Below are 19,946 nucleotides of genomic sequence, written 5' to 3' on the forward strand. Positions count from 1 at the left end.
CATCAGTTTAGGGCAGACCTAAGATGAAGCCGTAGTCAAGCTTTGTTGTGACAGATTGAGAAATAGAACAGTTGTTATAAATATGTGGAGAAAATGCTAAAGGCCAATGTGAAAGGTCGCATGAGTTCCTGAAGAGGTGGATGGGTCAGTCTGATAGCGGACCTTTGCCTTTAGCAGAGATGACCTAGCCGAGTGTCTGGGCCTTCACACATGCAGCTAGCACCTAGGGCAGCATTTTCTGCAGATGAAGGAAGTATTTCAGTCCTTCTGTTCTATCTTCTCTACTCAGCCATATTTGTAACATCACTTTTATAAGTTATTTGATTGATCCAGCTCTTTATTGAGAAATACATTTAGTATCATGATTTCCACTTTTGTAAGCGATCCACTGTTCTTGCATTGTAATGCCACTAATGTTTTATATTTGTGTGCTTGATTTTCCATATCATGAATTAATGGAACATTTCTTCTTATGAGCAGGCAGACCAAATCAAAACCGAATTCATGGTATGATGCAGGGCGACCCATCTCAGATGACTCCTCCGCCTAATGTACAATCAAAGCCTATGGTAAGTATTATTTCTGTTTTGTCTTCAGGTAGCTGAGTGTGAACACTAGAGATGTCCCGATACCACTTTTTCAAGACCAAGTACAAGTACTTCCCCTCATGTACTTGCTGATACCAATTACCGATACTTTTTTTTTTAAAGGGACAGGTGACGTTTAAAAAAACAAAACAATACAGACTAATGATCTTAGGCCAATTTCTTTATGATCATGAAGAACTATAATTTAAGACCTTTTTAGAAAAATAAAACATTTAACCTATTCCCATTTTCAACTGCGATCACGTGGGACCGACCCAGGCGGTATTGCGGCGGGAAACAGTTCACCGCTCCACGCCCCCTGCTCTGTCACCGCTCCACGCCCCCTTCTCTTGCTTGCCCGGCGGCTGGAAATACAAATTCAACACCGATGCGCAAGCATCGGCATTATGCATCTGGGCATTTTCACAAGTACTTGTGAAAATGCATTGCATCGGTCCCGATTCCGATGCTAGCATCGGTATCGGGACAGTTCAAGAGATGTTCACAAAAATGCAGAGCTAGTATATAGAGCTGCAGCTAACGATTATTTTCAAAATCGATTAGTTAGCCGATTATTAAGTTCGATTAATCGATAAAAAAAAATTAAAAATAAAATATATTTTAAAAATGGCTCCAGTGATGGACTACTAGTTTGTACTGAGTGTAGTCCATCACAGGAGCAAGCTTGGAGCGTTGGAAGTAAAAAAGAAAACCAAAAACTGTGGTGTGCAATATAGTGAAATGAAAAGTGTAAAATTATACAGCGCAATGCAGAATACCTCCAGCTATAGAGGACTACAACACCCAGCAATGGCACGCTTACCTAACCGTTCTTCCAGCAACTTGTTTCTGAGATCGTACTTGTCTATCGGCGGCTGTCATCCGCCCACACCTGCTCCTCCCTACTTCTTCTCCCTGTGTCCCTGTGCCGATCGTGGATTTGGGCGGGCGGTGAGCGTGAGGCGGGGAGGAGGTGTGGCGTGAGGAGCGTGGATGCGGGCGGATCTGGCAGCAGCGAGCGTGAGGCGGGGAGGAGGTGTGGCGCGCAGCTGTGTGGAGCCGTGAACAGGGCCAACCAATCGGAAGCCGATTAATCGATGATTGAAAAAGTTGACAACTTTTACAATAATCGATTATGTCGATTAGTTGTTGCAGCCCTACTAGTATAACAATTTCCGAACTGCTGTTTTGTCTGCACAATCAACTCTTTTATGTACCAATTGATTGATCATTTCCCCCACTTAAGGTTTTGATATTTAAGAGATAATGGTGCAGATTCGTGCAAGACTAGGGCTATCGCTTGTGCTGCAATAAGCACTCTTTTTGTCTGTTTTTGCCACGCTGCTGCTTGGTCTCCAGTATTGTACCAGTTTTTGGGGGGTTTTGGCCATTTAGAAACCTACTGTCCATAATACAGTTTGTGATTTTCTTTTGTGTAAGTAACTTTCCTGTCCCTTCACAGGCTCCTCACATGTCCGGCCATAGTGGTGCTATTGGTAAAGGTCCATTTCCATACACCCTCTCTGAATCCACTGCCACTGTCAGCCCTACAAGTAAGAGTGTCTCTGAACAGAATAACTACAGTAACATTCCTCATGAAGGCAAACACACCCCACTGTACGAGCGCTCTTCACCCATCAACCCGGCACAGAGCGGGAGCCCCAACCATGTAGATTCCACCTACTTCCCAGCATCATCTCCCTCATCTTCTGACAACGACGATGGCAATGGAGGAGCCAGCAAGTGAGTTTTCCACAATCTGTCTTCTGTATAAAGAGAAATGAATATTGCAGAACTTAAGGGATCTCTGACACATCTTTCCTGTGTGCTCTAGTACTATAGAATTTCATGGGAAGCTTTTTTTCAGTTTTATTTGAGGAATTGGTTAATGTGACAAACAAGACTAGTTTGTGTTTCAATAGACCAGACGTTACATGTACATGGTATTTAACATGGAAAGTACATATTATACCATTTAATTTTAACATTTTCATTTTATCAAAAGCTTTACTGAAAGTTGATTTTGTACAAGGTATTTGCAATAGCTTGATCCAATCAGTAGTTCCTTTGGGGTTTACCATACCACTGGCTGGGAAGTAATGATGTGCAAATTTGGGATGCACCGATACCAATATTTTTTTTGTTTTGGTACTCGCCGATAACCTGCAGTCCCATTAAGGAAGCCAGGCGGCATGTAATGATTCGCCACCTGGCTTCCCAGGACAAGTAGAGAGGGTTAATCTCCCAAATGGGGACACAGACCGCAATAAAAATCACGGCAGGTCTAATCCTTCTCCAATATATCTAAAACTAACAAAAAAGTTTTTTGGGTTCAGTTGCATTTTTTTTTCATATAGACATATAAAAGAAATCCGCTTGATGTAAATATTCTAATCAGATTGTATTCATGTTGGAATTTATTAATCATGTGTAATGGTATCTGTACATAACAAGCATCTTTATGTGTTTTATTACAAACTCTCTAGCTTTGCATTGTGATGCTAGACAATGGTTGTGTTTTTACTGCTGCTTCTTACAAGTCTGGGAGTTGGCTGACTCATTAAAAAAAACCCAATGCACTCCCTGTGTCTCTATCTAATAGCAGCAATTATTGAGAGATTGTTATTTCACTGAGAGCTCCCTCTAGTGGTGATTCCTACATTTATTCCTACATTTAATACATTACCAAAAATATGGAAGATTAATGTGTATAAACGTGAAAGCCATGGTTAAAATGACTTTACTGTAAACAGTATACTCTGTACTTATCTATTAAAGTGTATGTAAACTGAACCAAAATGGCATTTTTAAACAAACTGAAAAACTAAACAAAAAAAATTTGTCAGAACAAGATCGAAAAAAACCCCCTTTTTCTAACCTTTTTTTCAAATTTATTTTAATGTTTAATTTTTTATTTATTTTACTGTTGGGGTTCTGGGAAATATTAGTGGTCTAAACAGATCCCTTATATTTCCCTTTTGAAAAAGAGAGTACTATGTGTGTCCAGTTATGAATGAACAGGAAGTGCTTTACATCACTTCCTGTTCATTCATGAGTTTCTCAATGTGGAGAAGCACTCACCACAGAGGCTTCTCCCCATTCAGAAAGTGGTTGATAGTAAAATATTTACTGTCAACAGTTTCTGAATGAATGGGAAGCCTCTGTACTGAGTGCTCTTCATTCATTTAGAACGGAGGCTGCAGAAAAATAAATTGGGGACTCTGCGTCCTCAATTTCTTTTTCGAAAGGGAAATGTCAGGGGTCTGTTCAGACCACTGATATTTCCCTGAAGGCCAATAGTAAAAAAAAAAAACGCAAACCTCTCTTCCCCCAAACACACATAACATACACATGCACCATATTGTGGTGTACGCCATGCGCTGCAGTGCTTGATTTTTTTAAAAATGTCTTTAATTTAACCGTGTCAAAGCATTGTGACGCATTGTCGTGCGTTGTGATATGCTGTGTTGCAATTGTACTACTGCATCATTTTATCACAACACAAACGCCAACACAGCGCAAAAAACATTTTTAACATGAGTTGCTTATTTACAGTTTTGCGTTACTTCACTGTTTCGCAAAAAGGCGCAATTTAAAATTTACAAATATTTGTTAATTATTAACTTAATACAGTTTTATCTTTTACATTTAGTCAGCAAAGTATGTTTTTGTGCACTAATACTGATTTCCGTGTGATGTGTGTATTTTTATCAGTTTAATATTGATTTGAGAAACATTTGCGCAATTATCGCAGGACCTACAAATTTAGTATCACCATCTTTTTATTCTACCGGGCCTGCGCTTTCAGAAAATATATGGTTTGGGGGGTCTTTTACAAACGCTAGCAACGCAGCAGTTGAAAATCAAAACAATGGGAAAAATTGCAAAAATAGCGTGGCCAGCTGAGGTATGAAGCGTTCCGGAGGGCTTGGCAGCGAAAGAGTTAAAGCCAGTTAGGCTTCGTCACCAGTGCATACAAATATGTAATTTTGTAAGACTTCCAAGCTGTTGCCAGAAAGAATAGGGAATCACTGGGAGACCAGACTGCCTAGAGTCCACCTAGAACCGGGGTTTTGGCTGAGCTGACCCTTGAAAAGCACATTTATATGCGTTCCTTGCACTGTTTGTTGAACGGACTCTGTTTGTCTCCATCTTTCAGATGCTAAATAGCTGTTTTTTTTTCTCTTTTCAGTCACATCAGCGGGAACAAGGCAAAATCACCCGGAAAAACCAACAAGAAGAATAACGGAGACCAGGTAAAGGTGATGAGTTCAGACCTGGTAACTTTCATGTGATTCCTAGAAAATGTGTGCTGTTCTCATGATGTTTGGATACATTACAGCAAATGGTTTTATTCAGAAATGCTTTGGCACCTCATCTGTTGCTGGGGAGGCGGATAGGAAGGTTTGCAGATAAAATATAAGATTGTGTATTACACAAGAGCAAGGCATAAGCACAAAATTGCTTTACATTTTTATCCTTTCAACTTCCCCTTGCTGCCCCTTCAGCTAAATCCCAGTCTTACCAGTAGCCTCAGATTTTGCATGGCCCAGAGTCTCGGACATCCCAACTTTCCCGGCCGCCCGGGAGAGAAACTGTTCCTCCCGGGAGAGAAATTGCTACTCCCGGAAAGGTTTACTCTGCTCGGGAGCAGAGTAAACCTTTCCCTGCGATCGTTTTTTCTTTCTTTTCTGACATCGGGAGCCGCGGCCCGCCGTCAGTCAGAAGAAAAAAAAGGCATTGGAAGGCATAGCTAGATTCCTATTGGCCCACTGCTGCTGTCAATCAGCAGAGGGGGACCTGAAGTTTTCTATCAGGTCCTCCTCTGGTGATTGAAAGCAGCAGAGGGGGGGCGCAATAGCTAGTTTGCTATTGGCTTTTGCAAAGTGAAATAGCCAATAGGAATCTAGCTATGCATTCTTAAGCCTTTTTTTTTAATTCTGACAACTGCAACTGTCAGAATACTAAAAAAACAAAAAAAAAACCTGCAGATAGCAAAGAAGCTATTGCTTCCTGTGCTATCTGCCATCATTTACGCACATACGCTAGTATAAAGGTGCCCATACACCTATCGATTATCGTTCAGAAATCGTCCACAATTGGTCTTTCGTACGATAATTGATCAGTTGATGGGAACAAATGATTTTTTTTTTACTGTACTTCTGGCTGAATTTCCTCGATCAGTTGGGCTGGAAAACATTTTTCGAACTGTATGAAAATCGATGGATTAGTGGCGTTTTCATACGAAACAATTGCAACATGAACACTGCACATGCGCAAACAAAAATCTGTTCTGTCATTCGACAAAATTAGTATTGCAAACGAACGATTATCAAAACGACATTTGTCTGTGCTTGATGGCGTATTGGAGCTAGAATCCAAAGAGGGTTCTTGGCAGCAAGAAAAATTCCCGAGCAATAATCGCAGCGTGTATGGCCAGCTTACGAGAAGGGAGGTTGCCCAGAATTGTGGGGATTTATCAAAACTGGACAGACAAAAACTGGAGCAGCTGTGCATGGCAACCAATCAGCTTCTCTCTTCAGTTTGTTCAGTTAGGATTTGAAAATGAAAGAGAGAAGCTGATTGGTTGCTATGCATAGCTGCTCCAGTTTTGATAAATTCCCCTCAATGTGTCTGTATACTGAGTGGTTACACTGTGAGCTCCCTGAATGTTAACAGAGAGCCGTGACAGGATCGAGAGGTGAGCGAACGCCGGTATGTGTTCGCTCACCTACCGATCTACTGAGCCGACCTGTGACAGTCTCATTGTCACAGGTCGGCTAGAACTATGAGGTGAGTGAAAAGCACTCATCTCATAGTTCTCCTTTAACATCAGATTTTAGTCTATTTTATCTCCACTGTTGATCACTGGAACCCAGTGACTTGCAGTGGTTACAGCTGTCATACAGTTTTCAATTGTAAGACAAAGTTGTGCAAACCGGTTATGTTTTCAAAGAGTGGCTTTTAATATCTTGTCTCCATTTAACACAGAATGAGGGCTCCTCAGCTGCCACATCAGGAACTAAGGTAACTGAGAAGAAAGGCAACCAGGCGGGTGGTCTACAGATTCCATGTCTTCTGTCCATGCCTACCAGGAATCACATGGACATCACAACTCCTCCACTGCCTCCTGTGGCACCTGAAGTATTAAGAGTAGCCGAACATCGCCACAAGAAGGGCTTAATGTACCCTTACATCTTTCATGTACTCACAAAGGTAAGCCTTACCCTGCTTATTTCCTTTACCCATTTCTGAAATCGCAGTTTGATTTGTGACGCTGCGTTATTCAAAGGCAAGTAGTTCTGGTAACTATTAAAGTATTCTGGTATACTTGCTTTGTGTGGGAAGACGCAATCTAGAGATTTAGCTCTAGTATTCTCATCCTGTTTGTTAAGCCGTGAAAATCTGTTGAGGGAAATTTACTAAACCCTGGTTCACACCTAGGCGGCACCGTTTATACGCGTGTTAGCAGCATGCGGTTATTAGTGCGTTGTGCATATTTGTATGCACGGCTTGACGTGCGTACATGAAGACTCACGTTTTGATTGGCAGCTCATAAACCATTGTGGGCAATGGAAGAACCCGCGCAAAAACGCTCACGAAAATGTGCAACATGCTTCTGTTGCGCGTTTTGGGGCATTTCCAATGAAGTCTATGGGGAGGAAAAGCTCTTTTAACTGTCCATAGAAGCTCCTGTATCTTTTCAGGCGTCTGGGGTTTTCCTGCTCAGGTGTGAACCAGGGCCATTGAAAATCATGGGGTTTTTTTTGTTTGGCAGTTAAAGCACTTTTCGACCTGCTCAAAAACGCCAAGATGTGAACCAGGGCTAAGACTGGAGCAGACAGAATCTGGATCCGCTGCAACCAATCAGCTTCTATCTATTTTAAAAAGCTTAAATGAACAAGCGGAAGATAGAAGCCAATTGGATACTATGCAAAGCTGCCCCAGATTCTGACTGCTCCAGTTTTAGTAAATTTCCCCCATATAAAGGTGTCAGGAATTTCAGACAGGAACAGACACGTTTACTAAAGGAGCTGAGAATCTTTACAGAACAAACTGTGAATATTCCCTTCAATTATCCAGTCATGTGCGGAGGAAATAGGGAAACCTGAATCTGCTGTTCACCTTATTGGGTAATTGAAATATTCACCATATGTTGTGTGAGGATTCTTCACTCAAGTAAATCAGCCCAGATGTGTACAAGATGCCTCATGTACTGTTAGCCTGCAGAATTGACTCATGCAAATCCTCCGCCTGTGCATTGTGTGTGCAAATGCAGCAACTTTCATTGGGCCGTGTGCTGCTCCTCTGAAGCAGAAAGGTACGGGATATCAGTGCCAGTGTCTGAACCAGCATGTGGGCATCTTACTGCAGTTAGTTGTGTTATGTACAGGGATGTTTATACGTTTTCAGCCCTCTCCTTCCAGAGCAAAGAAGGCTACAGGGCACCTTGCATCTTTGTCATATTGTACAGCCCACTAGGCCGGTGTGTACTTAATGTATCAATTTTAAGATCGGTAACCAAGCAGCTAGACTACAGGCTGAGGAATTAGATAAACTGAGTGGTGGCATTAAAACACACACAGGCACCTGTGCACCCAATTGCCAATCCACCTCGTTCACAGCACTTTTAGGCAGCATTAATCTCTGCAATCCTCTGCCTGGCTGTCAGAGAAAAAGAGCGCAGAATGACAATGGTGAGCTTAACACCTATTGCAGGCCAAGTGATCTATAGTACAAAGGGTATTTGTTAGATAGAGGTTAGCTTTAAAGTATAGCAAAAGCCAAAACCTTTTTTCCATTTTGGATATTTTCGGTTCTGAGTGGGAGGGGTTTAATCTCTGTCCTGTTTGAGGCTTCACTTCCTGTCCTGTAAGCCCGAAGTGAGAAGGAAATATCTCCACGGTCATATAAATCTCCACTTAGATGTCACTGGATCAAATGCCCCCAATTGAAGATTTCTTCTCTATTCTTGTTCTGGGCGCAGCTCAATATTTTAGATTTTCCCCCGCTTTCAGTCCCAGTGGCCGTGATCATCAGGACAAATCGAAAGGGTGACTCTTCCAGCAGGGACCCAGGAATTAAACATATACCTGTTTCTTATTGTCCCAGTTTTATCACCAAGCTCTTCCCAGGTTGGAGTTCTTTGTTTCTGTATTACTGTGATCCTTTTGCACACATAAAATGACTGTGTGAATATTCGTATGTATTGCAGGATCGGATATGTTATTGGTGATGTTGAATTTTGCAGTGTTAATATTGTATATATTACATTAGGGAGAAATCAAAATTCCAGTTACCATTGAAGATGAAGTGAACAAGGACCTTCCCCCAGCTGCTATCCTCTACAGACCGGTGCGCCAGTATGTTTATGGGGTCCTGTTCAGCCTGGCGGAGTGCAGGAAGAGAGCAGAGCGGCTTGCTTTTAGAAAGAACAGAATGCCCCCTGAATGTAAGTCACCTATGGTCTCTTTGCTTTACCTCCAATGATACAGGCTTCTTATTTATTACCACTTCTTTTCTAAATTGGCTGGTGGCATGGAATGGAAACTTGCTGTCAGCTACACAGCAAAGCTGAATAGATTGATGTAAGGCTGACATTGATGTATCGCATATAAAACATGATTACACCTGTTTTATATGTGATACACTTTCTCCTGTACATATTACTTGTCTCTGAAAGAAAGCTTTTTCTGTGTGTACTAAGGTTGTAGTCCTATGATTGGGACAGCTCTGTCTTAAGTGCTGCGGGCACGAGGTTGAGCTTGCTCCTAGTACAGACACATGCTGCATATATATCTATATAGATAGATCTATATAGATATATCTATATATCTATCTATATATATAGATAATAATAATTGATTGTGCATCCAAAGTATGCATTGGCCCTGCCTCTGTTAGTTTCCACCAGGGCCGCGTGATGGGGTGACCACGCCGATGTACAATTGGGAGATAGTTGTTACCCCATAACAGGAACTGCACGAAGAAGGCAGGATCACCAGATGTTACTTTATTGAAAGCTACAGATGTAAAAATTATTGATAAATGGCAGTTGAAATCACATTTACATGTTAAAGCTGATATGAGATTTTAGATATTTAAGGCAAAGTGACCGGGTCTGTCCAAAACATTCCCTCTGATCACTATATACTCACCTTCACACACCACTACAAAATCCCCGCTGTTGAAGCTTAGTAAGAGTATTGAAGAACTGCAAGATGACTCCATCTTGCAACAGTGCCAAAGCCTAGTGAATGGCTCATAGGGCATACATCAGGGAGGAGATCGCATGGTCTCCTGAACCTGGAGGTCACATGCTCTCCTGAACCTGGAAACCCCAGGTATTTAGCGGTATTAGGAACAAATGGGGTAGTGCTGTGAAGGTGAGTATAAGGTGGTCAGAGGGTGGGCTTTAAACAGACCCTTTGATCTTGCCAGGCCCGGCGCTACCGCAAGGCAACTCAGGCGGCCGCCTGAGGGCGCTGCAGGGTGAGGGCAGAAATCTGGTAAAGGATAGATTGTCCTATACTGTCCTTTTACCAGATTTCCTTCTTCAGTAACCATCCTTTGTTTCCCTGTCTTGAATGGAAGCCCTGAGCAATCCAGATTTAAAAATGATTATAAATCTGATGTCAGCAAGTATGCTCTACCCATTATTCATTTTTGTATTTTATTTTTATCATACAGATTATCCAGTCATTATTAAGGAGTGGGCAGCTTATAAGGGAAAGTCCCCCCAGACACCGGAACTGGTGGAAGCCCTTGCCTTTAGGGAATGGACTTGCCCCAATCTAAAGAAGCTGTGGTTGGGCAAAGCAGTTGAGGACAAGAACCGGAGGATGAGAGCTTTTCTTGCCTGTATGAGATCCGATACACCAGCCATGCTTAATCCTGCGAACGTGCCCACTCACCTTATGGTGCTCTGCTGTGTATTACGGTGAGTTACTCCTCATGACTTGCTTTCAAGGATGCACTTGGTTTATACATAAGAAAATGATGGGGGGTTTTTTTACACACTTTTTCCCCTAAGTTGACGTTTTGAGCCAGAACAGTAAAGTAAGAGAGTTATAACCTATCTTGTTGTTTTACTTTATACAACGTCTTGAGTTCTTCGCTTGGGCCAGAAAGCGTCTGGACACAAATATAGGAGCTGATTTGAGGGTTCATTCTCTGGGCCAAAGGAGTGTGGTACAGACTTATTGTAGTGTGTATGGTCAGCTTAAAGCTACTGTCCCCTCCCTTGAAAATTCTAAATGCTGGTCTTCTTTCGATGACGCCAACCCCATCTGATTAGCCGACTTCAGCATCTGCGCATGCGCGCAGACTGGAATTAATAAAGAAACAGGCATTTATTCACAAAGTATTTTGTTTAAATGCTTAATTGCAACTGTTAATATGCCATCCATGGTAGTAAATGATGGATTGTATTTTCTGGACATTCACAACGAATATCGTAAGCAATTACACAATAATGTAATTACGATGTTAATTGTGAATGTGAATAAAATGCCATCCATCATTTACTGCCATGGATGGCGTATTATTAACAGTCACAATTAAGCAATAAAACAAAATACTTTGTGAACAAGTGCCTGGCGAGGTCGCCAAATCAGACGGGGTCGGCGTCTTCGACAGAACACTGGCTTCCGGCAACAGAAGACTGTGAATACATAATCTCTGGCGGGTCACAGGTTGTCAGTGTGAACTCCTGTGCCTTCCAGTGCTGCAGAGTCCGACATTCAACACCTCTGTAAGTCTCAAGATGCCTACATTCCCTGCCACACTCCATGGTTCCTAACTTCAGCCCCTACTTCACTACTATAGGGTGTTGAGGAAGAAAACGCTGCACAATGAGAGATGAAGGCATTCAACACTTCCAGAAATTTGCCATAGGCTGCAGTGCTGAAAGATAGGAGTTCAGACTTGTCCCACACGGGCAGTATGCACAGTCTCGTTGCAGGGTGCCAGGTATTTCAGGGGAAGCAATATATGTGTCAGCACAGTGGGTGCACTTTAACACCATCTGTATATGTATTTTGCCAGCCCACTGTTCTGTGCTGAGCTTGCGATTAGTGCGATTGGGTTGCCATCCGCAGTCACTAGAAGCACCCTTCATCAGATATATTGGGGCATCCGGTAAGGAGTGCGGCAAGGTATCTGTATATGCTGTGACAGCCAATCACGGTGATCACTTCATCAGGAAACCTGCCTCCGCCTCCTGTTGTTTAAAACTCCCTATAGGGCCAGTGGGATCAGGCACAGAGGGGTTAATATACTTCATATTGTGTCTCTACTATGTGATTCTCAGTGACATTTGTTTTTGCAGCTATATGGTGCAATGGCCAGGCATCCGAATACTTCGGCGTCAGGAGCTTGATGCCTTCCTCGCCCAGGCACTGTCACCCAAACTCTATGAACCTGAGCAACTCCAGGAACTCAAGGTAACAATTTGTTACATGTTCATTTGCAGACCTAATACAAATCTACCAGTTTAAATGTTTTAGGCTAGGTTCACACCACACGGTTTTGCTTTTAAAAATGCGCGGTAACGCACGTTTCTCTCTGCATAGGGATGTGCATGTGTCCAATGAGAAGCAGAAACAGCCATGACATAAGTTCCTGTTTTTGAGGAGAGAGTTTCTTACCTGATGGTGTTACATTGTTGAGTAGGAAATACTCGGCATGCCGTGGCAACCATAGTCTCCATATTTGTGCACCAGTGGCCACTGCCCTTGATCTTGTACTTTGCATGCCTGTGATCATAGAGGCAGACCTGGGCCTGGACCAGTCCTCAGTAGATATGTGGTTCCATCTTGATCCCAGCGTGCTGTGTGACAAGGGGAGGTCCTCTCTCCATTCTCTGTAATCCGCACAGTTATCGCTAATATAAACGCGCATGCATATTCACGCATGCGATTTCAATACAAGTCTATGGGACCAAAACCGTGTGGGATCCACCTCCAAAATAGCTCCTGCATCTTTTCACACAGCGCTAAGGTGTAAACGGTTGCCATTGACTTCAATGGAAATGTGTGTTTTGCGCGTTTTCGCGCGCAAAACTGCTCAGGTGTGAACCAGACCTTAAGTCCCAAGTCCTCCTAAGAGCAGGTGTGTTTTTACTAGGAATGCACCGGTATCGATGCCGAGTATTTGGGTACTTGTACTCGGCCAAATGCTCCGATGGCTCGCCCAATACTTCCTGTATCAGGAAGCCGAGCGTTGCGTCATTACCCGGCGCCCTGATTGGCCACCTTCCCGATTCAATCAGGAAGCTGGGCAGCGAGACATTAAACGCTGCCCGGCTTCCTGATTGTCCAGGAAGCCGGCTCCATGCTTCCTCTTCACTAGCGACTAGAGAGCATGGAGCCGGCTTCCTGGACAATCAGGAAGCCGGGCAGCATGTAATGTCTCGCTGCCCAGCTTCCTGATTGGTTCGGGAAGCTGGCCAATCAGGGCGCCGGGTAATGATGCGACGCTCGGCTCCCTGATTGGCCGGGAAGCCTGCTTAATGTTTCCTAGTCACCTCTTGACGATGAAGCCGGCTTCCCGGCCAATCAGGAAGCTGGACGTCGCGCCATTACATGGCGCCTGGCTTCTTGATTGGCCAGCAAGCCGGCTCCATGCTTTCTCGTCACATAGTGACGAGAAGCATGGGGACGGCTTCCCTGCTAATCAGGAAGCCAGGTGAGGTGGTGAGTCGTTACACGCCGCCTGGCTTCCTGAATTGGACTTCCGGTACTGGGGTGTTCGGTATCGGCGAGTACCGAACGAAAAATCGCACTTGATACCGAAATACCTGTATCGGTGCATCCCTAATTTTTACCATTGTTAGCCAGAACCCTTATTAATGGAAATGAGGGGAGTGACGGGGCAGAGCATTGTCACTCCAACAGGAGATGGCTGAACACAAATATTAATGACAGAATCCGCTTTTATCTTAACAAAAACTGCCGAATAAAAAATATTGAAAGTGACTTCTGAAATTCTGGGAACAAATTCAAGCTTCTAGAAGAGCTTAGTGATTGGGTAAAGAAATTGTGTTCTTGAAAACAGTTCTCATTATATTTACATTGATTTTTTAGAATGACAATTCTGACCAATAACGTTCCTTTTTTTTAGATCGATAATTTGGACCCCAGAGGAATTCAGCTGTCTGCCTTGTTCATGAGCGGAGTGGACATGGCACTTCTGGCGAATGATGCCTGTGGACAGCCCATCCCCTGGGAACACTGCTGCCCCTGGATGTATTTTGATGGAAAACTACTTCAGTTCAAGTACATTAAAGCTACTAGGGAAAAGGCCTCACTAATTGACCTCTGCGATGGTCAGGTATGTGACCAGAGCCTGAGGTAAGTCATGTAGTGTTCCTTTTCACAGCTTGTGTTCTGTTTAAAACAGAGATCCCCTCTTTGCTCGCAACTCCTTAGGTAGTGGCATAGAGAGCCCAAGCAAGAGAATAGAAGCTGGATGGGTGGTGTGTGCCGTCTACAAGGGAACTGCGGAGATTAAACAGATTGTGAGCTCACATGAGCAGCTCCCCCCCCCCCAACCCTCTGGTTGCATTGTGTTGCAACTGTACTGTCTTTGTTTTGTAAAGTTCTACACAAACTGTTGGCTTTACATAACTTCTATCTGATAATTGGCTGTGCGAGTTTTCTGTCCCCCATATGTTAGAGGTGGTAATTGGCAGAATAGGCTACGATTATTTGTAGTGATGTCCCGGGACCATTTTTATGAGTACTTACCAATCCATGATTATACTTGTCCTGATACAAAAAATGATTTTAACCAAAACGGTATTTGACCGTGCTAAGAAGCGTTTCTCATTGGTCAGCGCTGTCACCTGAGTAAAATTCAAAATCCATAGCGCAGGGCTGCACTGAATGGCAGTATGAGGTATGTATCCTACACCCGTTGCAGAGGAAGGAAAGGAGGGAAAGTGATCTTGCCCTTTCAATGTGCATTATGTGTGTTGTAGCTGGGCAGCAGCGCTCTCTAACTATATGGCACACAGTGGAATTAGGGTAACACACACGTTAGGGGGGGCGGGGTTGGTTTTTATTTAACTTTGTATTTATATCTTTTTTTATTTACATTTTTGCACTTTTTTATTTTATTATTATTTAGTTTTTTTGTTTTTTTAAATCACTTTTTTTTATTTTTTTTCACTTTATTGATATCACACAGGGGATTACAAACCCCTATGTGATATAATTTGGAGGTGACAGGCTCTCTTTATGAGCCTGCCGTCAAATAAAGAAGAAAATGTCCTGCAGTAGGCCCCGACACTGATACTAGTATCGGAATTGGGACATCCCGAATTATTTGACATCAGGCATGATGAGCACACTTTTTAAAACTTTGTGTAGTGCTGAGACTTCCTATTGGTCCTGCCTTATCTATTGTTCTGTTTATTTGGGTGCAGGCAGAACAAGCTGCTAAAGTAGACAAGATGAGACAAAGTATCCTGGAAGGGCTCCACTTTGCAAGACAGAACCATCCACTGCCATTCCCCCCTCCACCCGCCATGCCTTTTTACCCTGCTGCTATGTACCCGCGACCCTTTGGACCAATGCCTCCACCTCCAGGGAGAGGAAGAGGCTTCCCTGGTAAGTGTTTTAACTTGGTTTATATTGACGGCACATAGTTCCATTAATGTCATTGTTTTTGTCACGTTGTTAAAATGTAATATTATTCAGCTGATGTGAAATGTCCCTGTGAGCAGCTTTGTCCACTTTTGTCTATGGTCTTATGTCCGCCTCTAAAGCGGCTCATACAGATTGGTCACCAGTTGGACCAGTAAAACAGACAACATTTAAGATCCAAATTCCAGGTCATTCTGACAAGCAAAGCTCCAAAACTTTAAAGTACTGTTGGAGCTTGCCGTTAAGCCCTGCGTCCCACTTTCCTACAGGCTAACTACTATAATGGGCTGCCCCTATGGGCCAGTAAGAGACAGGAAGGGCAAGTGCCTGAGCCGTGCTTATCAGAACAGTCTGGAGCTTGTTAAGGCTGCAGCAGGTATGTGCAATATAAATAAGTGTCTGTGTGTATGTATATATGTGTATATATATATATATATATATATACACACACACACACACAGATATATATATATATACACACACACACACACACCCACAGTAGATTTTTTTGTTGTAGAGAAAGCCCCTCCATGTATTGGTCATGCAGCAAATCAAAGCCCCACGCCTTTCACCTGGGGTGTTCTGCGAATAATATCCACAGATCCTGATACATTAAAAAAAAAAACTATCACATTAAACAAGTGCCTTCCTTTGCACCTCTGGAAGCCATTGTGAAATCTACGACTGCATATCTTATTGTGGGACGGGTGTGGAGCCTTTTTATTAAACCTTTAGATTGTGAGTATGTTCTGTGAGCACAATAATTGGAATTTGAACTTCCTGTGAGTACAGTAAGCTGATCTGCAGCAATGAACAATACAAGTTGTAGCAAGTACTGACAGAAGGCAGGAACGCCGGTCATTCATGTGCTCTCTGTATAGTCCTGCATCAGCGCAGGTACCTGTGGAACCAATTCTGATGCAAAAAACCGTGTCACATGCAACAATGGCTACATCAGTGATCGGCAGGTTACTGTGTACTTTATATGTTTGGGTAGGTTTAGCTGGTCAGCATTTTTATTAACACTTTTTTTCTTTATGGTTATGTTCTCCAGTGTGAGTACCAGGAGCGGGACTTGGGTATTTTATACTAGACCTGTATAAGTCTGTTTATGAAATGATGCTTTCTTTTTTTGTCTTTCATTTATTGAAGGTGTCCAGCCTATTCCTTCTCAGGGAGGGAAGCTTGAAATAGCTGGGACTGTGGTTGGCCAGTGGGCTGGGACTAGACGTGGACGTGGCAGAGGACAGTTTCCAATTCAGGTGGTTTCTGTTGGTGGACCAAATAGAGGGTATGTTCAGCAAGCTTCCTCTGCACCCTCCCTGTTCAAAAGTGTATATCATTCAGTCTGTCAGAGTGCTGTGTACTGTGCTTAGGTGATGGACAAAGTGCAGAGACCAACCAGCCAGACCTTTTCTTTTACTGGCCTGCCTTTAGTAGGAACTCCATAGGCTAATATGCTATCCACACCTTTATTTGACTGTTGCCTTGTGACTTTGTGCACTCCCTTTTTCATTTTTACACCAGCAGCTCTTGTTCATATTATGTTACTGAACCAGGTTCATTCAGTGAACGTGCAGCCTTTAATGTGTGAGAAGAAGACATCAGCAGGTCATGTGTAATGGAGGTCCCACTAGCTTTGGAATTGAAGTGATACAGTAATATATAGTTCTACATAATGGAGATCAATCCTGAACTCTTGAGCTCTGTAGGTTGATGTCCATTGACCTCTCCAGTTCTGCTTTTCATGTTCTTTTCATGTACTTTTTTTACTCATGAAAACAACATCAAAACTGTGTGAGCAAAATTGCATTGAAGTCAATTGCACCGCAGCAACGCCCCCCGCCAGCAGTGCGATCAGACACATGGCAAAAAATGCAGCATGCTCTATTGTTTGCATTTGAACTGGACTGAAACGCATGCAATTTTTTGCCACGCGTCCGATCGCACTGCGGGCGGGGGGCGTTGCTGTGGTGACATTGACTTCAATGCAACACCACACCCCCTCCGGCCCCAGAACTAAGGGGGGAGTTTGCGCGATTGCTGTGCGTTCCAGCAGCTACCGCCCTGGAATGTATTGCAATTGATGTGAACTGGCCCCTAAAAACTATAATTGCATGTCAGGCCAGCGTACACCTTGCTTGGTGCATTGTAGATAGACTGACGTCGGAGACAATGATGGAGAACAAGGCTGTTATCGGGAATCTCTGTGCATTCCATATCCCACAATTGGCTGTCTGCAATCACATGGGATGATGAGGATGGGCAGGAATTGAATAGCAGGCTTACAGGTTACATGCACACACAGCTGACTCTTTTGGAGGGGGGGCACACCTCCAGTCTGTAGGTAATGAGATGTAGAGCTAGTGCTGGGCTTTCTTAGTAGTTTCATACAGCATGTTTTGTATTACTGTAAAACAAGGATTCAATACAAGCAATACATCTGTATATAGTCTCCATGTACCACAACACCTGTCTACTAGCCAGTGAAGCCCCCCTTGTGTGCTCCGTTTGATCCTGGTTTGCTTTGCTACTAATGGCTTGTCTTGCCTGACAGTCCCATCCCCCACCCCTTGAAAAATTACCTTTATTGGTCTCAAAGGCACTATCTTTGGGCAGGGGTACTGGGGCAGTCCTAATCCGTAGTAATGAAGTGAAATTAGAACCAGAGAAGTGCACATAAGAGATTTTTATGGGTACTAAAGGGAATAACCGACGTGTGTCCCCGATTTTAGGAAGAACTTTTCCATTTAAAAAAAACAGACAGACGTGTATATGTATACATATTGCAGAATTCTAACAAGTCATTTCTTCTTCTTCTTCTTCTTGCTCCCTGCAGACGCCCCAGAGGAGTTATATCAACCCCTGTCATACGAACATTTGGAAGAGGTGGTAGATATTATGGAAGAGGGACATACAAAAACCAAGGGACATTTCAGGTAGACTATTTGTTGTCTATGACCATTTTATGTGTATAGATTTCCAGGCATTCAGGACATTGTATTTTGGAGTAATATCTCGTTATGACAGACGTTGCGCTGCTGTTTAAAGAGAAATATTTATAGCCTAATACTTCCTCCTTTTCAAGACTTTAACTTAAATGTATGAATATTATGGGGGCATTTATAAACACCCTCAGGCTGAAGACTGATACATTCCTGTTTTTTACTAAAATGCACAATTTTGCCCGAATATGTTTCTTGCCAAATAGCAGCTCAGGAACTGTACACTATACATATATAATAAAATATATAACAGAATGTGCAGTGTAAAGAAAACTGCACCGTGTGAATGCCGCACTGTGGCCTTTCAGGCAAATTATCCTTTGCAAAATGCAATTGTGTAAGTACAACTTTTAGTACATCACTTCTACATTACTACACCTTCTTTTTCTGCACTAGATGAGGACAGTTAGGGCTTAGAAGAGCTTCTATACTGGATTGTTTGGGATTATTCCGTTTTTGTTTCTTCCATTGTATCATGAATTCACTACATCTCGGGCACAAAACATACACATCCCAGTACAGTGTTAACCATAAAAGTCTGAAATGGCCTCCACAGCAATGTGGTGTTAGGAGTAAGTAGTGAGTATTCCCCATCACGGCTCTCTTCCACATTCTATCACTGAACACCCTGAAGGGAATTTATCAAATCTGGAGCAGACAAATGACTTGTATTGATCATGATAGACTTCACTACGACCCCAACTCATCCCTCGTATCAACATTACATAAGATGTGTTTAAATCAAGATATATATATAAAATATATTTGTATGGAATGGAGCAAAGCTGAACTGCACAAACTGAAAAAACAAGCGGATTGGTTACTATGAGCTAGTGCTTCAGATTCTGTTTGCTTTAGTTTTGGAAAATAAGGCTTCCTCGAGTGTCTCCGAAACCAGAGCCAGGAAGGAGCTTGCGAGTCCAGTTCTCCTGGCATTTTATTCTAAAAAAGCAACCTTGTTGCTGTCGGCAGTTGCTCTATTTAATTTTGCTCCTCAATGAAGTGCACAGACAGTAGCAGCACAAAGCTGAGACTGAACCATTTCTGAAGAATAATTTGTTTTTGTTTGTTTCGTTTTTTCCCCATGTTCATCCACAGACCAAGCCGCCATACGCCACTTCTGCGGCAGAAGTGGCCAAAGAGCTTAAGACACAATCCGAAGACTCCAAATCATCCGCCGTGTCTTCAGATGGTTCTCTGACCGAGAACGGAGTGGGGAACGAGGAAACCCAAGCTTCCCAGATCAACGGGGGCTCTGCAGACATCCAGCCTCCCAATCACTCCGAAAGTGCCTTAAGCAGTGACTCTAAAGCGTGCAATACCAATCCTCATTTAAATGCACTAGATCCAGACAGCGGGCACCACGAGGAGGAAAGCCTCGAAGCCTCTGTCTTAAAAACAGAAGAGTAAACGTATTTTTCTAGAGGGTGAAGGATGTTAGAAAGTTCAGGGTTAGGAATATCTGGAAAGAAGGAGAGCCTACAGTTACGTACATTTTTTCCTTTCCGTAAGAGAAAAATGAGGATTTGGAAATTCGGATCCCTCTTTTGACGTCAGACAAACAAAAAAAAGAGTTTCAGAGATTTTATTTTCTTTTTAACCAGTTGTAGTCAAAATGCTACAAAAAACAAACAAAACAAAAGCTGAGCATATTTGAAGAGCATTTGACTCCCATATGTTAATGAGACATGCGCAAAGTTAAAACT

At 42.9% G+C, this 19,946-nt stretch overlaps 1 protein-coding gene across 1 annotated transcript in view; it reads left to right on the plus strand.

Moving 5' to 3' along the window:
• FAM120A (family with sequence similarity 120A) overlaps positions 1-19,922 on the plus strand; it is a 116,761-nt gene extending 96,839 nt beyond the window's left edge. Inside the window, exons 9-20 of the mRNA XM_018567016.1 lie at positions 481-569; positions 2,050-2,330; positions 4,780-4,849; positions 6,579-6,803; positions 8,865-9,039; positions 10,278-10,527; positions 11,917-12,031; positions 13,710-13,919; positions 15,016-15,199; positions 16,388-16,526; positions 18,075-18,174; positions 19,339-19,922. Of these exons, the coding sequence (XP_018422518.1) occupies positions 481-569; positions 2,050-2,330; positions 4,780-4,849; positions 6,579-6,803; positions 8,865-9,039; positions 10,278-10,527; positions 11,917-12,031; positions 13,710-13,919; positions 15,016-15,199; positions 16,388-16,526; positions 18,075-18,174; positions 19,339-19,650 (2,150 nt within the window). The 3' untranslated portion in view covers positions 19,651-19,922. The remainder of the gene's footprint in view (positions 1-480; positions 570-2,049; positions 2,331-4,779; positions 4,850-6,578; positions 6,804-8,864; positions 9,040-10,277; positions 10,528-11,916; positions 12,032-13,709; positions 13,920-15,015; positions 15,200-16,387; positions 16,527-18,074; positions 18,175-19,338) is intronic.
• The last annotated feature ends 24 nt before the right edge of the window (positions 19,923-19,946 follow it).

Source organism: Nanorana parkeri, unplaced genomic scaffold (assembly GCF_000935625.1).
Source record: "Nanorana parkeri isolate BGI_ZX_2015 unplaced genomic scaffold, ASM93562v1 scaffold997, whole genome shotgun sequence".
Classification (NCBI taxonomy): domain Eukaryota; kingdom Metazoa; phylum Chordata; class Amphibia; order Anura; family Dicroglossidae; genus Nanorana; species Nanorana parkeri.